Source organism: Fundulus heteroclitus, unplaced genomic scaffold (genome assembly GCF_011125445.2).
Source record: "Fundulus heteroclitus isolate FHET01 unplaced genomic scaffold, MU-UCD_Fhet_4.1 scaffold_242, whole genome shotgun sequence".
NCBI classification, from domain to species: domain Eukaryota; kingdom Metazoa; phylum Chordata; class Actinopteri; order Cyprinodontiformes; family Fundulidae; genus Fundulus; species Fundulus heteroclitus.
The window spans coordinates 138,266-158,364 of record NW_023396653.1 but is presented as its reverse complement, the minus strand read 5'-3'; the positions used below and the strand labels follow the sequence as shown (position 1 = coordinate 158,364).

Here is a 20,099-nt window from a genome sequence, read left to right as displayed (position 1 = left end):
GGTGTTCTTCTCCTCCAAGTGTGCCAGGTTAAGGTGAAGAGTAGAGGAGATGGCGTCCTCAGTGGAGCGGTTCCACTGGTAGGCAAACTGGAACGGGTCAAATGTTGGGGGGAGTCTGAAGACAATGTGTTCTTTTACCAGCCTTTCATAGCACTTCATCATGATGGAGTCAGTGCAACAGGCCGGTAGTAATTAAATGAGGTGACTTGAGGTTTCTTTGGCACCAGAATGATGGAGGCAGGCTTAAGGCATGCTGGCACTGTGGCTTGGTCCAGCGAGGTGTTAAAAATGTCTGTGAGGACACCAGCTAGATGACCTGCACATTCCCTGAACAACCGCCCAGGTATGTTGTCGGGGCCTGGGGCCTTCCACGACTTGACTCTTCTGAGGGGTCTTCAACACGTCGACAGTGTCAAGGCAGAGTTCCTCCTCTTCGTGATGGCGATAACCGTCATATACTAACCAACAAGATCGATGTATACTATACTTTTTTTACTTTTTTACTCTAGGAATAATCTATTAATTTAAGTAATCTGCGTGTTTGCAGATGACTGCCTTCATTTTATGAAACCATTTTGATCAGGGTGTATTATGAGAAGTGACTTTATCTAATCGGTTTGCATGAGCTTTACACATTATTTTAATATCTGCATTTAATATGGGACGATAGGTAGTAGGAAACACAGGATCTTTGCCTGGCTTAAGCAGGAGACTAATGGAAGCAGAATACATATTAGCTGGGAATCTGCCATTTTCCCGAGTTTCCTGGAACATTCTGTGGAGCGTTGATGCCAGAATATTCCAGAATTCTTTATAAAACTCAGCTGGAAGTCCATTTGGACCCAGATCCTTTTTATTGGGCATGCTTTTGAGAGCTTCCTGAATTTCAACTGTTGTCAGCGGTGAATTCAGCCTCATAAATTATTATATGACCTATCTGATCATTTAGGATGTGTTATTTTATCCTGGAATCGATCAATGTCATTATCTGATGGCTTTCTCTGCGATGTGTATAAGGATTTGTAGAAATTGTGTTGTTTATACTTTTAGGATCATATAATGTATTCAGAGTTGAATCTGTAACTGCAAATATAGTGGTTTCTTCTTTATTTATTTTAGCTGATTAGTTAAGAAGCTTCCTGACTTATTGCCAGATTAAAAGTTTTCTATTTGAAGTCTTTCAATTTAATTTTTTTTTAAACTTTCAATATATTTGTTTAATTTTAATTTTGCTTTATGGATTTTACCCAGCCATCCCTCTTCCTGGGAGGCTTCTAGTAACTTAATCTTTTCTTCTAATTCCTGAATCTTTTTTTCTATCTTCTTTTTATGAGATGAGAATGAAATTATTTTGCCTCTCATCACTGCTTTCCTTTCCTCCCAGAGAGTAGATCCCGATGTCCTTGATAGATTATTGTACTCCAAGTATGAAGCAAACTCTTCTTTAAAATATTTGATAAATTCTTCATCTTTAAGCAATGATGTATAAACTCTCCAACTTTTGTTTTGTGGGGTTACTTTTTTATTTAGTAGGGTTTAAAGAAAGAGAAGCATGATCACTGACAGTAATAGCATGCATTACAGCATCTGAAATGTTAGACAGCAGCGAGCTGCTGATTAAGAAATAGTTAAAACAAGAGTAGGAATGATGGACATTTGAAAAGAAAGTATGTTCTTTACTGTTAAGAGGAAGGGATCGCCATGTATCGCAAAGACCATAATCATTCATCTTTTGTTTGACTAGATTTATTGATTACCAACTGCACTGAGTTCCTATGGTACTCAATCTGTCTATTTCCTTATTTAGATCAAAGTTGAGGCCCAAAAAATAGAGAGCAATCCAGGTATTTTGAAAGTGCATGGAAAAGTTTGTGAAAAAATGAAGGGTCATCAACATTTGGGCAATATATACTGACAATACATAGCTTTAAGTTATGAATAGATGTTTTTCTTATTATGAATCTACCTTCAAGATCTATAATTTTGTCTAATATTGTAAAACTAACATTTTTGTGGATTAAAATAGCTGCTCCACTTCGTCTAGAGTTTTAGCAGGCGGAAAACACATCAGGGAACTCAGGTGAGTTACAATTGTTTAGAGTCGTTGCTGATTTATGAATTTCTTGCAATAAGACAGCATCTGCCTTTAATCTTTTAAGCTGGTTAAAATTTTTCAACTTTTTCTCTGTGGTGCCCGCTCCATGCACATTACATGTCACAAACCTTAGATTTGTCACAGATAGATGTGAGTGGAAAGCTAATGCTGGACAGTAGAAATAGATATCCACAGTCCCAGGTGGTGACATCATATAAAGTGCTTGTGGTTGTCTGATCAACAGGAAAGAAGCAGAGCAATAAGATAAATAAAGACAGACAATTAAGAAGGTGTAGAGAATGAGAAGGGGTGAAAGAAAAAGGATTGCGACCCACAACCCGGACATCCAGCCATGACTACCCACAAACACTGCAAACGTCCTGCTGAACTATGCATACATTTAATCTATCAATGTTTTCAGTTCTATTCTCTTTTAACCAGTGCTGCATGCTTTAAATTCACCCGTTGTGCTGCTGGTCCCTAAACAGCTTACCATTAATATAAAGCTCATCTACAGCCACTGTAACCCTGACACCCTCTGGCATGTATTTGTTCCTGAATGGGAATAATACTTGCCTTTGATCAAGGATTTTCTTTTGAAACTTGTCATTGAAGCTGAAATTCGTACATCGCAGCTCTCTGCCCCGACTTCTGAACTGCTCTTTTTGCTTGTAATGCTCGAATTTAGCTTTAATAGGATGAGGCCAGATATTATTGGGCTTTTACCTGCGAACCGGTGAACGCCGTGGAAGGTGATGTTTTTTACCTCATCTCCTGGAAGTTTCAGTTGCTGCTGGAGGAACTCATGTATAGATTCCTAGGCATCCTCCTCTTTCTGCTCTGGGATAACGGCAAAGACAAGGGAATTTCTCATACTTTGGGCCGGAATATCCAGAATGGACTCCTTCATCTTACTATTTTCATCAGACAGCTGAATCATCCCATCGGTGAGCTTCTTGACTTCTTTCCTCAGCAATTCATTCTCCGTTGTGATGGAAGCTAGTTGTTCCTGGCTGTATTCCAACGACTACCTCAGGGCTTGAATTTCCTTGTGTAGGATTTCTACCAAGGCGAGACGGGTGTCCAGGCTAGTTAGCTTCTTATCTATGAATTCCAGAATGTCTCTGTAGTTCCTATCCGGAGATATAGTAGAAGTGGCACTAGTCGAGCTTGAACGGGAACGTTTTATTGATAGTGTGTTCATGCTTGTGGAACTTTTGGCTACCCCATTACGACGCTGTCAAAACACTCGTCCAGGTAGCTCTCAAGGCTGGTCAGGGTCTCCTTGTCCAGTGTATTTTATTGTGAAATATGAAGCAATTATTAATATTTAAACATTACAAAGTTTATCATTAAATCTTTTGGCTTTTATTTTCCTGGGTGGATCAATCCCGGAACTTAAATACAAGTCCAAAAGAAACACAAATCACTGGGGATTGTGACAGATGAAGGATGCAGTTATAATAAACCTGCTGCTGCACCGTAACTTCAGCTTCAGCTTCTTTTATCATTAATCTTTACTTACGATCTTAGCTCCAGTCTTATATCTTTTACAAATGTGTGTTTTAGATTGATCTGTTTTAACTTTTGTAAGTTGCTTCTTCTCCTTCTGTCTTGTCTATTTTCTGTATTGTTTGTGTGATATTGTGATGGTTTCTGCTACTATTACTTGTTGCAAACTAATTTCCCTTTGGGGACATAATAAAGTAAGGTCTAAAGTTTTTAACCATTAAAATGTCTGCTGGTCTCAGTTCATTAATATAATTTGATGTGTTGAAAATAAATGTTTTCTTATTTTTAAGTAACTAGGGCCAGACATTCACAAATCATTAGAAAGCAAAGTAAATAAATGTATTCACTTCTGAATATGTGTAACACTCCAATTGGTGTCACCATTTTAAGTAGGAACTTGCATGTGAGTGGCCAGTGTTGGTGGCCACCAGAGGTGGTGTGGAGATTTGGAAATGTGTTTCTTCTGTCAAAATTATTTATTTTTTAATGATTGGATTTTTGTTTGACCAATTTTACAGTTTTTTTTTCATATTATTTTAAGTACCAGAACCTGAACATAATTTTATATTTTGCCTGTACGTTTACATAATTTTCATACATTACATCAGGCTTAGTTTTGCCAAGCTCCACATGGCTCCACACATCCATCTTGAATCGCTGCCATTGGGAGGGATTTCAATACCACATACGAGCCAAACAGGATCGCTGGGTGGGATTTTTGTAGATGTGACATATCACAGAAGAAACTGTTTGGATTCAGACAGCAATGGTGGCTCGCATCGAGGAAGCAAGCTGTGACCAGATGTCCCCAAATATCCATTTTGGATGACCTGTCCCTGGCAAAAGCTGTTTCCAGAAATGTCCCTGATTTTAGTGTATAATGAGTAAAAAAAGTAACACAGCAAGAGGTATTTAACCTGTTCTGCAACTCTGACAACGTAGTAGAAGAGCTAAACTGAACGCACATTCCCTGCCTGGTTGCCATTGCAGATTGAGCAAATCAAACCAATCCCCCCTCCCCCCCCCCCAACAGAGACTCTGCACCCGCCCACTTAGAAAAATCTGAGACGACCCTGGTTTTCATTTGAGAAATCTGGTCACTCAGTAACATTGAAGCTGCTATTTCATCAGTGCTGTGCAATCTACCGAATATAAATTCTTTAAAAGAACACCAGAGAACAGCTTTGAAGGCCTTTGTTAGTGGAAACGACGGTTTTGGTTCCAATGTGAGTGGTTGAAATAGCACATCTGTAAAGATGATGGGCAAGTGGTTTATCCAATGATATGCAAGGATTTTTTGATAAGGCACCTCGTTCTGAAATACATCTCCAATGGAGCAATCGCAGATGGATATGAAGAGCTCTGCGAAACAAAATCCATCTGGCGAGAGTCAGGTTAATTTTGTACTCCTACTTGAGTGAAATATATTGAAGTAGTGCTACTACTAAATGTTTTGGTTACTCTATCCATCTCTGTTAACCATGAAGATTAAGAGCTTAAATTGTAACTCACCCCTGTGTAAAAGCATAAACCTGCCTACAAACAAATTTTGTAAAATGTCACCAAAATGGACGATGCCAAGAGGCCCTGAAAGACAGGGCTAAGTGTAAGGATGAGCCATGAGGGGTTAGGCCACGCTCTGATCAAGACAATAGAGAATGTTATGCCATAACATGCCATGATAATTGGATCCTGAACAGCAGTGTGCGATTTGCAAAAAAACCAGAGGGGGGGGATAATTTCAAAAGTTGTATTAATGAATCAAAGTTTTATTAATAATGGTTAGCTAGCAGGTGCTCTTTCAGATAGCTAGCTAGATCCAGTCACTGAGCTATATAAAACACTGGAGTGCTGATTTTGGCGAAAAACTGAAGTCACTGGCCGCCATCTTGCTACTCCCTACTCTCACAGAATCCCACAGGATTTGGCTGCAACAACAAGCAGTTTTCTGGCTGTGTGAAAACATTTCACAGGTAATTCTACAGTCAGTGGATGTACTAACACTATCAACTACTAGGAAATTAGGTGCTAAAATATTTTACATGTTATTCATATTAAATATACATATATGTATATATAAATATGTATATATGTATATATATGTATACATATATGTAAATATATGTTTTTGTATAATGTTATTTATATATTTATAAATGTTATATATGTATATTTGAATTAATAAAATGCAAAATATTTCAGCACATGACTTTCTCAGTACTTGATAGTTTTAGAACATAACATAAAAAATATGGCATTAGACATTTTAAGAGTTTTAAGCCCCCCCTGAACATGAAAAAATCCTTGTTATTCGATGCTGTAGCGCACAGTGATGGGCAGTAGCGCGGCTACATGTAGCGAAGCTATTAGTTAAACTACATTTTCCAGTAGCTTGACCGTAGCGTCGATGCTTTATGAATCAAGTAACTTTCCTGTAGTGACGTTATTTTTTTGATCAAGTAACGACGTAGCGTCCTCAAACGCTACAAAATCCAGGACATAACTAAGAAATGAAACCAGGTTTGCTATTTTGAAACAACATTCAGAGTGAACAATCAATCTGAGTTGTTGGTTGGACATGTTCATGCGCAAGCTTCTACTTTGCCTCCTCTGTCTGTATCTATCGCAACATGCGCATGCGTACGGCAGTGGAACTTATGGCAAGCCGATTAGGCAAATTATCGTCCGTATTTTACGCGAGTGCGCGTTTTTTACGTCACTGCGCGTTTCCAGCCAGAACGCGTGGTAACGTAAAAAACGCGCGCTCGCGTAAAATTTGTGCGGTGGCGTTAATAACGTTTGGTGGCGTTTTTTGCATATTATATTATCAGGAGGTTGTCTTTTATGTGCTCAGCCACTAGATTTAAAGGTGTTTTACCCAATAAGAACACTGCAGCACCAGACACAACCAGGAGGTCCCTGATCGTTGGGGAAAGGCAGAAAGAAGATGCACCTTCCTTTTTGATCCTGTCTAAATCCTGCTTAGTTCAATAATAAAGTCTGATATTACACATATATCACTCTGCTTGTTCTTCCTACTTATGCCCTTGGTGCAGAAGATAAATGAAATCTTTAACAGAAATGTTATTATTAATTCTGAAAATATTATCATGTGAATATAAATACAAAGCATACAGAAAATGCAGCTTTATTAAGTGACCTGGTTTATTTTATTTAGCTTTTAATTTCTTTTCAACATTTAGTTCTACTACTTGGCTTGTGCTTTGGTAGTTTCATGTTTAAAATGACAAAAGAAATATAAAAAAGCTTATGGTGCATCTTCTTTCTGCCTTTCCCCAACGACCAGGGACCTCCTGGTTGTGTCTGGTGCTGCAGTGTTCTTATTGGGTAAAACACCTTTAAATCTAATGGCTGAGCACATAAAAGACAACCTCCTGATAATATAATATGCAAAAAACGCCACCAAACGTTATTAACGCCACCACACGTACTAGGCCAATAACCTTTTTGTTTTATTTCTAGCAGTAATTACTTCAGTTTGTATTTTATTTTGCTGCTCATAAAGCAATGTCTACACTGTGTTAGGTCATTGGCTGGTCTTTAATAAATGTTTTAACCAGTGTATCAGACTCATTTTGAATTGATCTGACATTAGGTTGGTACAACGTTAAGTAGCTTCTGATGTAGTTAAGCTACTTTTAACACATTTGTGTAACTTAGCTTGCTATATTTCTATAGGTGGTAGCTTCTGTGTAGTGAAGCTTCTAATCATCCTCCTCTATTGTCACCTTGCTCACATGGCTTTCGTTTTCTGCTCCTGTCATTCATGATTTTCTCTGCCTCGACTTCAGCACCCCCCTTTTTTATTGGGGATAGGGGTGGGGGGCTTTTTTAATCCAAACTGATTCTCAGACCTTGCCTATGTATATTCTGAGCTGGTGTCTCACCAAAAAACTCATTATGGTTAGATTGTGATGATGAAGACTCTTGATTCCTGATTTTTTTGTGTGTCCTGGGTCAAACAGACAGGTGTGCATTTTCAGGTATTTCTAGATATGGGCCACATGCCTTTCAAGAGCAGGATTTAAATTTTCTAAAACAAGTCGTAAAATATTTTTTTCACAAATACTTTTTGTTTTACAGTAGTGTAAACAAACAAAATGAGATTTAAAGATCCAGCCAAATCTGCCGGAAATATTTAACAGCAGGCATTTGTTTTTTGTCCTGCCCCCTCATGGTTGTTATTGTTGGAAACTAGAGGATCTTATCTTTCCAACAAGGGTTTGGAGTTATTGTCTGACCATTTCTGGTGACACAATTTCCGTGCATAGCACAGGCATGCTCCGTGCGTAAAATCTGTAGACATGGCTGCATTGAACTCAGATCGCTTTCAGCATGGCTGCAAGTGTAGATTGCTCCGTTTGCTCGTTTCTTTTCTCTCGTGATCATGAAATATATTAATGGCACAGAAGAAGAAAATTACTGTTTGGAAAGCTTTAGAGGAAATTTGGCAAACCAGTGACGAAGAAGTCAAAGAGTCTTCAGACAGCAGCTTGGATTTTGAAGTGGAAGAAGATGAGGAAATGCTTCTAAGAGACCCGGTTCATGAGTAAGTTGTGCTGTAACATTTTATTTACAGCATTTTTACATTTTGTGTCTGCTATTTCAGAAAGTGGGCACATGGATATAGAAGGAAATAATGCTGATCTTGTAATCAGAGAACTTTGCTATGAATTCCCTTTATATAGGTTTTACATCATCCACAGTATTACAACATTTTTTATCTGGCTATAATATAAAATTTGTTTTCTTTTATTCATAAAACTTTGTAATAAACTACTTTTTCTATATTTTCACAGCTAGGAGTTAGTAGGACCATCTAGAACACAACAGACCCTGCCCCTCGCCACTTCAACTAAGCCTTTATCTTCTTCAAGGAGAGATGTCTATTCTGCGAATAACTGCACCTATGAACTGAATATGTCATAACTGTGTTAGAATGTTGTTCGTATGATTATTATATGTCAGCGTCAGGCACAACTTCAGAATCAGAATCAAGTTTATTGCCAAGTAGGTTTGCACTTACAAGTAATTTGACTTGGTGTTGATGGTGCAGACAAAACAAAATAGATATATACACAGAGAGCTATATACACGGTACACTGTGCGTTAATGTAACACAGAAGGTCTGGAGATGCTACGTTGGATAACCCAACGCCCACCCTCAGCCCAACCAGGCGGCCCGCTCCTCCCCCAGACTCCTGATGGCAATCCGAGAACAGGGGTGTGAGCCTGACACAGCCCACCCACCCTCCACATAGTAGCAGGTGCCAGCGCACTGCCCTTGCCCCCCATGTACCCTACCCAGAACCCTCAAAGTCTAAAAGCGAATGGGGGCAGAGGAAGCCACCAGGGGTGAGGCCTACACAATCAGCCACCCCAGATGCCTCCCCCTAAAAGTGTGTAAGATTTATAATAAAATTGGAATCAAGGACATCACCAGACAGTGGGGTTGGGAATTCCTCCCCGCTCATCAGCGACGCCCCTTCCCCTAAACGTCCTACATATGTGGCAGCGTGATGGAGCAGGTAGAGGGAGGTGTCCGGGGATGGGGAGGAATGACTTGGGAGCATCATGCCCTCCAAGGAAGTAAGCTCACCGCTGACTCCAAAAGTCACCCCTATTGTCCAAAAACCCACCCAGAGAGGGAGGCTTTGCTAGCCATACCACCACAGTCCACAGGCTGTGATATGCGGCATGGTCTGAGAGCCAAGCACAAACTATGACCAAAGAGATGCCCCCCCCCTGAAGGGGAGAGGATCTGCCATGTTAGTGTCCATACCCCTCCTCTTCCCTCCCCCCCAGCTTGACAGGGCCCGCCAGTGCACCAGAGGCCGCAGGTGTGGCCAGACACCAGGGTGTACACCGGCTCAAACCTCGGGGACTTGGGTTTTGTGGAGTTCCTGTGGAGCTCCTGATTCTGTGAAATTCCTGACTCTTGATATATTTGCTTTACTTTCTTCGCTCTATCTATATCTAATCTTCTTTTCTTATCTAAAATTCTTGAGAAAGTAGTTGCTAATCAACTTTGTGAACATTTACAAAGTAATGACCTACTTGAAGAGTTTCAGTCAGGCTTCAGAGCTCATCATAGCACTGAAACAGCTCTGGTGAAGGTCACTAATGATATTCTCATGGCCTCAGATAATGGACTTGTGTCTATACTTGTCCTGTTTGATCTCAGTGCTGCATTTGATACAGTTGATCACAATATTCTCCTACAAAGACTTGAGCATACTGTAGGGATTTAGGGGAAAGCGTTAGGCTGGTTTAAATCTTATCTATTGGACAGATTCCAGTTTGTTCATGTTAATAATAAATCTATATTTATAATAATAATAATAATAATAATAGTAACTCTATTATTATTATTATACTAATAATAGTAATAATGTGACGTTCTTGGCACTGGCGCTGATTTTTCTACACTCTGCACACCTGTTCCTCTCTGCCCTGCTCACAATTATCCGTTACTGGCTTCAGCTGTTTTCCTCTCCATATAAGCCCCGTCCAAATCAGCTTCCAGTGCCAGATCGTCTCATAGCTTGCTAGCGAGTACCTTCCAGCGTTTTTCCCTGTTCTGTCTGCTAACCCGTACCTGACCTGTTCTGCCTTGACCACCGAGAGTGCCTAACCCCTTATCTGATTCTGTCTGCCCACGTCTGGAAACCTGACCCGGCCCGTCCCTGGATTTCTGCATCTGCCTTCGCCTTGGATTGCTTGCCTGTGAACCTGACCTGTCTGACCGTGAGTTTTTCGAATCTGCCTAACCCCTGACGTCTGTGTATCTGCTAGTTTTTTGGACCTTGGATTGGACCTGGACCTGCCTTCTGGATTTCCCCTCTTGTACCTCTGCCTGGATTTGGCTCACTGGACTTTGCCCCACAGACCATCACCCGTCAAAGACCCCAGTGGACAGTCAGCCGCTCAACGGCTCAAACCCCCGCAAGCCCCTTCCTGCCGAGCCGGTCCCCGAGCTCACAAACCCTCTAACAGGTTAGTGTTTCAGATTACCTCTTTTCCCTTTTTCCTCCCTGACTGATCACTAACCTGTTGTCTCCGTCTCAGGGGGTTACCGGCTCGAGAGCTACCCGCGCGCTCCACGCGCAGCGCATGCACAGTCAAAATAAAGCCTGTTACCAACCACTGACCTGTTCTGTGTCGAATCTTGGGTCCTACGTTATCGTTCGTTACAGAAACGATCTGGCCAAGAAATGGATCCCTCGCCAGACGGTCAGTGGCGGGCTAGCGTAGAAAAGTCCATCTCTGAGTTAGAAGCCGGCGTGTCCGAGATTTTAACTCATCTCCGCAGCCAGGCTTCGCCTAACCCGGCACTTCCGCAAACACCTCCTCCCGCTACTACGTCACGCGTCGTGACGTCATCTTCGGAACCACGTCTCACTCCGCCAGAACTCTTTCGAGGTGATCCCGAGCAGTGTCGGGCATTCCTCACGCAGTGTGACATTAATTTTGAGCTTCAGCCATCATCCTATCCCACTGATCGCTCAAAGGTTGCTTATGTAATTTCTTTGCTGGCTGGTAAAGCAAGATTGTGGGGAGCCTCTGAGTGGCAAAACGACTCCCCTCTATGCTACTCATATTATGAATTTTCACAGGAGTTGGTCAGGGTGTTCAGCCCTGTGTTGCCCTGCCGGGAGGCCACTAGGGGGCTTTTGACTCTTAGACAAGGAGACAGGTCAGTAGCCAATTATATTATTGATTTTCATCTTTTAGCTGCTGAGAGCCCCTGGAATGAGCCTGCACTGATGGATGTTTTTATAAATGGACTGAGTGAAAAGATAAAGGACGAGCTCGCAACTCGGGATTATCCTAGGACCCTTCAGCAATTAGAGGACCTAGCAACCCGTATTGACCTCCGCCTCATGGAACGGCGAAGGGCACGTCGCTCTGCTCCTTTCTCCCGCTCTTGGTCACCTTCACCCGGCCCAGCAGCAGCATCGCCCTCTCATGGTCCAGCTGACCCTGAACCAATGCAACTAGGAAAGGTTAAACTGACCACTGAGGAGCGTCAGCGCAGGGTTCAACGCAACCTTTGTCTCTACTGTGGTGCAGAGGGACATCGCGCCGCATTCTGCCCAGTAAAAGGTCAGGCTCAGTAGGGGGGGGGGGATCCCTATTGAGCCGAACCAAGCTCTCTGTCTCCCCTGACCTCCGGTTACCAGCTGTGATTACTGTCGCCGCCACGTCCCATAACCTGTCTGTGTTTATTGATTCTGGAGCTGACACAGAGTTTCTGGATGAGGGACTGGCTAGAAGGCTAAACATCAAGCTTCTACCAAGCCCGTCTCCCCGCAGCATCCTGGCGCTGGACGGTCACAGACTGGACCACTCTCATCTCGTCACGGAACCCATTGAACTGCTGATCGGAGGTAACCACAGAGAGACTCTCACTTTTTTGATTATTAACTCTCCACAGGTCCCAGTTGTCCTGGGGGCAACTTGGCTTAGGAGACACAACCCCCTCATAGACTGGCGGAGGGTGGAGGTCACAGGATGGGCTCCGTCCTGTTCTGCCTCTTGTTTGCGGTCGGCCCAGCCTCTCCAGACACCCGACGTTAAGGTTGAGGAAACCTACCCTGACCTGTCCAGGGTTCCTGCTGAGTACCACGATCTGAGGGAGGTGTTTAACAAAGCTAAGGCCACAAGCCTGCCTCCCCATCGGCCTTACGATTGTTGTATTGATCTTCTTTCCGGGACAACTCCTCCAAGGGGCCGCCTTTATTCTCTGTCCGCCCCTGAGTCTGAGGCCATGCAGAGGTACATTGAGGATTCTCTTAGGGCAGGCATTATCCGTCCCTCCTCCTCACCTGCTGGCGCGGGTTTTTTCTTTGTGGGGAAGAAAGATGGCTCGCTTCGCCCCTGTATTGACTACAGGGGACTGAATGACATCTCTGTCAAGAACCGCTACCCTATTCCTCTGATGAACACTGCTTTTGATCAGGTCAGTGGGGCCAAGTTGTTCACAAAGTTAGACCTTCGAAATGCCTACCACCTGGTTCGTATTAGAGAGGGGGATGAGTGGAAGACGGCTTTCAACACTCCTACAGGTCATTATGAGTACCTGGTTATGCCATTTGGGCTCACAAATGCCCCAGCCGTTTTCCAAAACCTTGTAAATGAGGTACTCAGGGACATGATTGGGAGGTTTGTCTTTGTTTATCTCGACGACATCCTGATCTACTCAGAAGACCCCGTGACCCATAGACAACACGTCCGCTCAGTCCTGCTTCGCCTATTACAAAATCAATTGTATGTGAAAGCAGAGAAATGCGAGTTTCACGTTACAACCACTACCTTCTTAGGGTTTATCCTGTCCCCTGGCCAGATGGCCATGGATCCAGCCAAGGTACGGTCAGTGACAGAGTGGCCCATACCAACCGACCGGAAACAACTACAGAGATTTTTGGGGTTTGCCAATTTTTACCGACGTTTTATTCGAAATTATAGTCAAGTGGCCGCCCCGCTCCATGCCCTGACCTCAGTTAAGGCGAGGTTCAACTGGAACGATCAGGCTGGCAAGGCTTTTCGGCAACTCAAGCTCCTTTTTACCTCTGCTCCAGTCCTGGTCTCTCCCAATCCAGAGAGGCAGTTCATTGTTGAGGTTGATGCCTCCAGTTCCGGCGTCGGGGCAGTTCTCAGCCAGAGGGCTGAGGAAGGCCGAGTTCATCCATGTGCCTTCTTTTCTAGGAAACTGTCTCCAGCAGAGCGAAATTATGATGTGGGTGACCGAGAGCTCCTCGCTGTCAAGTTGGCACTGGAAGAGTGGAGGCATTGGCTTGAGGGATCAAGAATCCCTTTCCTTGTCTGGACGGACCACCGGAACCTGGAGTACCTTAGGACGGCAAGGAGGCTCAACCCCCGACAAGCAAGGTGGACTCTTTTTTTTAGTCGGTTTAATTTCACTCTGTCTTACAGACCCGGGTCTAAAAACATCAAGCCAGATGCTCTCTCTCGAATGTTTGAGGAGGAGGGTCCCGAACAGACACAGGAGTACATTCTCCCTGATTCGGTCCGGTGTGCAGTGACTCGGCTCAGTCTGGAGCAAGAGGTTAGGAGTTCTCTCGTTGGGATGTGTATTCCTGAGGCCTGCCCCAAGGACAGACTTTTCGTCCCTGATTCCTTGAGGGGTAAGGTGCTCGAATTCTGTCACTGCTCCCGCCTGTTTTGCCACCCTGGCATCACCAAGTCTTTACACATTGTCCGCTCCCAGTTTTGGTGGCCTACTCTGACCCGGGATGTCAAGGACTTTGTTTCAGCCTGTACCCATTGCTGCCAGGCAAAAGTCTCCCGTCGGCCCCCATCTGGTCTCCTCCGACCTCTGCCGGTTCCCTCTCGGCCTTGGTCCAGCCTGTCCATGGACTTCATCTCTGGTCTCCCTGCCTCCGATGGTAACACAGTCATACTCACCATTGTGGACCGTTTCTCTAAGATGGTCCACATAGTTCCCTTACCCAAACTCCCCTCTGCCAAGGACATGGGAGTGATCCTGGCTAGAGAGGTGTTCCGCCTGCACGGCCTACCGGCCGATATAGTTTCGGACCGAAGACCACAATTTGTGGCTCGATACTGGCGGGAGTTCTGTTCCCTGTTGGGCATAACAGTCAACCTCTCCTCCGGTTTCCACCCACAGACAGATGGTCAGACAGAGAGGCTAAATCAGGAAGTAGAGACCAAGCTTCGCCTTTTCTGCAAATCAGATCCCACTAAGTGGGCCCAGAATCTGCCTTGGGTGGAGCATGCCATTAATGCCACTCCCTCCAGCTCCACAGGCCTCTCTCCCTTTTATGTTGTTTATGGTTTTCAACCTCCAGTGTTCTCCATCCAGGAGAGAGATGCAAGGGTTCCATCTGCTCATCTGTCGGCTCTGAGGTGCCAGCGAGCCTGGAGGAGGGCCAAGAGAGCCATTCACCGCTCCTCTCAGGCCCAGGCTAAGGCAGCCAACCGCCGGCGGGTCCCAGCCCCCCAATATCAGCCAGGAGACAGGGTTTGGCTCTCGACCAAAGACCTTCCCCTCAAGGTTGAGAGCAGAAAGTTAGCGCCCAGATTTATTGGGCCTTTTCCCATCACTAAGGTGGTGAACCCAGTGGCGGTCTGCCTCCGTTTGCCTCCATCCATGAGAATCCACCCCACTTTTCACGTTTCCCGCATTAAACCGGTCAAAACCTCAAGTCTTGCGCCCGCCTCCACATCCCCACCACCCTCCCGGCTCATTGATGGTTCCCCGGCCTACACTGTTAGACGTATCCTCAAGTCCAGGAGATGGGGAAGGGGAACTCAGTACTTGATTGACTGGGAGGGCTACGGACCTGAGGAGCGCCAGTGGGTCCCCTCTCGGTCCGTCCTGGACAAATCTCTAATCAGGGATTTTCACAGAGCCCATCCTGACCAGCCTAGGCCGTCTGGAATCCGCCCTTAAGGGGGGGGCTCTGTGACGTTCTTGGCACTGGCGCTGATTTTTCGACACTCTGCACACCTGTTCCTCTCTGCCCTGCTCACAATTATCCGTTACTGGCTTCAGCTGTTTTCCTCTCCATATAAGCCCCGTCCAAATCAGCTTCCAGTGCCAGATCGTCTCATAGCTTGCTAGCGAGTACCTTCCAGCGTTTTTCCCTGTTCTGTCTGCTAACCCGTACCTGACCTGTTCTGCCTTGACCACCGAGAGTGCCTAACCCCTTATCTGATTCTGTCTGCCCACGTCTGGAAACCTGACCCGGCCCGTCCCTGGATTTCTGCATCTGCCTTCGCCTTGGATTGCTTGCCTGTGAACCTGACCTGTCTGACCGTGAGTTTTTCGAATCTGCCTAACCCCTGACGTCTGTGTATCTGCTAGTTTTTTGGACCTTGGATTGGACCTGGACCTGCCTTCTGGATTTCCCCTCTTGTACCTCTGCCTGGATTTGGCTCACTGGACTTTGCCCCACAGACCATCACCCGTCAAAGACCCCAGTGGACAGTCAGCCGCTCAACGGCTCAAACCCCCGCAAGCCCCTTCCTGCCGAGCCGGTCCCCGAGCTCACAAACCCTCTAACAGGTTAGTGTTTCAGATTACCTCTTTTCCCTTTTTCCTCCCTGACTGATCACTAACCTGTTGTCTCCGTCTCAGGGGGTTACCGGCTCGAGAGCTACCCGCGCGCTCCACGCGCAGCGCATGCACAGTCAAAATAAAGCCTGTTACCAACCACTGACCTGTTCTGTGTCGAATCTTGGGTCCTACGTTATCGTTCGTTACAAATAATAGTAATAGTTACTAATAATAGTAACTCTAGGGTCAGTTGTAGAGCACTAACAAGGTTATATGCTATGTATGTGTATATATATATATATATATATATATATATATATATATATATATATATATAAATTAATTGCATATTCTTTTATTTCTGAAAGTGTAATAGTCTGTTTGGGCATTTTAATGTGCAATTTTGCAATAAATGACACTAATAAAATACATGCTTGTACAAAACATATTTTTATGTTATTTTTCAAGCACTTTTCAGAATTGGAATGAAAACATCCTGGTGCCAAATGTTAAACTCTGGACTATAATGGCTAAATGACTAATCATGACGCCCTGATGTTTACACCATGTGTAAACAAATGTGTAAATAAATACCTGTTTTCATGCCGATATATTTTTTTTTTTTGCCTCTTAAACAAAGCTAGACATGGTATTATGCATAAACATATAAATTAATAAAAATTGTACATTTCAATAAAGTCATGAGTTTTGTTCATTTCTTCACTCTCTCACACATCTAATTCTGAGCTTTCACACCAACAACAATAATTTCTTTGAATACTTTTGCTTGCTGTTTATATCCATATTCATAGAGTTTAAGCCTGGAAAAAGGTTTTAAATTTCCAGGTCATTCCAGTCTTACACTTTGCTTGCAACTGGGCAGGAGCTTAGTACCCAGAATGAGACTGTTTAGCAACTGTTTAGTAACTCCAGGTACTTCGTTTGGCAACGTAATTCAGCCTTAGTTTGTCAAATATAGAGAAAACAAATTAATAAGCATTAAAGTACGGTTTATGGGTTGGGTTTCTGCAATTTTATCAACGTGTAAAAACTCATCTTCAGAACCAATGTCTGCTCAAAATGGTGATCTGCACCATGTAATCTACTTTCAGCAGTTATCACCGGTTATTGCACCGTAAACTGCAAAAAATACGTGCAGAGTTGCTCTGTCTGCCTTTACTACCGTCGGCTCCTATGGCGGAGGGATAGTTCAGCTGGATACAAAGTGTGGGCAGTGCAGGCAGGTCTCATAATAACCACTGTTTCGTCACTTATTTTAGAGCCCAAATAAGCAATTTCACTTTCAGAAACCTACCCAAAAAAACCGCAACCCGTGACTCATGAAATTTAGAAGCGCTTTTAGAAAAAAGAAGCCCAAAGTCGCATGTGTCCGAGGGTAAAAGAAACTTTGCGCTCACTGTTGGCAACAGTGAGCGCAGCGCGGGTCTGTTTTGCTACAGTTTTCTAGCACTCTTGAAACTACGGAAAGCGCCGAGGGTAAAAGAAACACAGTCCGGAGAGCGCGGCGGGGGGAAAAACATTAGGGAACGGTGTGTGTGTTTTGACGCGACGCGCGATTAAAATGGGTTTGCGTTAACGCCGTTAATAACGCGTTTAACTGACAGCACTAATATATATATATATATATATATATATATATATATATATATATATATATATATATATATATATATATATGCTTCCGATTGGCAAAATGATCAGACAGCATTGGATTCATTTCCACTGTTATGCTGATGACACTCAGCTATATTTATCCATAAATCCTGATGAATCCAATCAATTACTTTGACTGCAGTCATGTCTTGATGACATCAAAAGCTGGATGACTTTAAATTTAAAAAGACATGTAATTTAAATCCCATATTAAACAGCTATCCAGAGTTTCCTTTTTTCAACTCCGGAATGTCGCCAAAATTAGAAACATTCTGTCCAGGGGGGATGCTGAAAAACTAGTCCATGCATTTCTTACTTTAAGGCTGGATTATTGTAATTCTTTACTATCAGGAAGTCCACAAAAGAGAGAGAACTTTTTGTTCTCTCTCCTTTTTTCATAGTAGGTACACCTGGTCTGGCGTTCTGTTAGCTGTGACATCATCCAGAGAAGACAGATCACCCACTATTACCATCTAATGTAGAATAGATTCCTGGATCAATGTGTGCTTCTGTGCTTGTTTGCCTCTCTTGTGGTGTCTCTGCTCTGTCTTCTGTAACCCCCGGTCTGTCGAGGCAGATGACCGTTCATACTGAGCCTGGTTCTGCTGGAAGTTTTCCTTCCCGTTAATGGGGAGTTTTTCTTTCTGCTGTCGCTTCATGCTTGCTCAGTATGAGAGATTGCTGCAAAGCCATGGACAATGCAGACGACTCTGCCTGTGGCTCTGCGCTTCTCCAGGAGTGAATGCTGCTTGTCAGGACCTTATATAGGAAATGTTTGACTAATCTGTATAATCTGACCCAATCTGTATAATCTGATTGAATTTGACTTTGTAAAGTGCCTTGAGATGACATGCTTCATGAATTGCCGCTATATGAATAAAATTGAATGGAATGGATTTGAATTACTTAATTTATGTAATATTAGATAACGATTCCCATGTTGTAATATAATATGGGTATTGTAATTGTAATATTAGTAATGAGTAGCACATTGATTTGAAATTCTGTTCCTACATAATATTCTTTGCTGAGGTTACACTGCAATACAAGCAGGGGTTATACAGTGTTATTTTATTCCCAGGAAGATTTTTAACTGCTTTATTTTCAAGTTTGCAACTCACGAGAAGACACTGCTCTCCTCCCTATAAGTGTTAAGTCCCTCATCGCAGGACTTGGATCGTTCAGTGGTGATGGCCAGCAGGTAAGAAGAGCGGCGACTTTTAATGCTTCCTGTCGAGACAAAAGTACACTTCAATTTATTTATATAATACCAGTTGCATGAAAAAAAATCTGGTAGCACATATTTACAAAAACTGTCATCTCTGAACAATGTTCAAGACAACACACATTCAATCCGGTCTGGATTAAAAACACCTTAGTGCTAATCATTAAAGTCCAATCTAAAAGATAAATCAGATTTAGATAAAAATATATATTTCTATCTAAATAATATGATTGTAATACATGAAACAGATAAAGACAAACATGTTATAACATATGGTACAGAACAGGGATTTAGGTCAGTTTTAATCAGAGCATGCTTGTCATTAAGCTATGTGCTGATACTTTAACCCTTGCTATAGTGATATTTTTAATCCGCTGTTCATGACAGACTGAAACAGCCATTTACTGTATATGACTCATTTACTGAGTTCCACAGTATGACTTGTTCAGTTTTAAATGTATTTTTATCATATTGACCTTTAACAGACACCATTTGTGACAGATAATTTTAAAGAGAACTTTCAGTTTTATTTTTAAAAAACTTGAAACATTGTTCAGTGGATAATTATTGTTGCATAAGAAACAGACACAAATACTATTGAAAAGGCCTTTAGGTGACATTAGATCGGTCACATTCCTTTTAGTTCAAAGACTTCCCTTGAGATTGTCTAAATATGATGTTTGTGAAGGTAAACTTGTGAGAAACTGCTTACTTAGATGAAATTCTTTAGCTAGGTAAAACTCACTAAATGGAATGGAACCTTGTGTTTTCCTATGCTATGAATATTTCAGTGTGTTTTGGGACCTTGACATCTGTTTTCAGTTGGTTCTTGTAGTTTATCTCTGTAATACAATCCCCAAAAATTTAGTTTGAAAAAAAAAAATTACAATATATTTGTCCTTTCTGCTTTCAATGTAGAAATGGAAAACAGAAGCAAATACACATTTATAGACTACTCAGCTGAAACACATAACTCCAGTTGTGGTCTTAACTACATTTTTACTTTGTCTTGTACTTTAGATCCCCCCTCTCCTCAAGACCTGTCAAAAACACAGCTTCAACATCAGGACTATCAGGGAGGAATAGCATTGGGGGTCAGAATTGACAAAGTATTCATCCACATTCGGTTTATCTTGTCCCTCTTGATGGCCTGTCCTGAATGGGTTGTAGGTCACCTGATCTGAAAGCTCTGCTGCATGCCTTCTGTGGTTGCCAAACATCTTTGTTCTTCTGTTAGGGTATGTGGTGATCTGTCCCTCTGTGGTAACACTCTGAGACACTAACATTAATGTATTCCAACTGAGAAACTATGAGTCAATGATATTATGAGAGCCACATGCACTTAAAATTTACAAGAATGATTGAAGTACTAATGAATGTCATCATATTAGAGATGTTATGCTCAGATGTCTAATCCCTGTAAAATAATATCACAAAATACGAATGAAGAACATTCCTGATTTTGATCCGTAGTGGGCATTGACCTATCTGTAATAGTAGAGATTTTCTTGTTCTATAAATGCGACTTT

General features: G+C 42.8%; 1 protein-coding gene across 10 annotated transcripts in view; it reads right to left on the bottom strand.

The window, feature by feature from the left end:
• arhgap23b (Rho GTPase activating protein 23b) overlaps nucleotides 1–20,099 on the bottom strand; it is a 176,257-nt gene that overhangs the window by 31,611 nt on the left and 124,547 nt on the right. For all 10 annotated transcript variants that reach the window (XM_036129870.1, XM_036129874.1, XM_036129869.1 and 7 more), the window contains one exon: nucleotides 18,467–18,575. In XM_036129870.1, coding sequence (XP_035985763.1) covers nucleotides 18,467–18,575 — 109 coding nt within the window. The remainder of the gene's footprint in view (nucleotides 1–18,466; nucleotides 18,576–20,099) is intronic.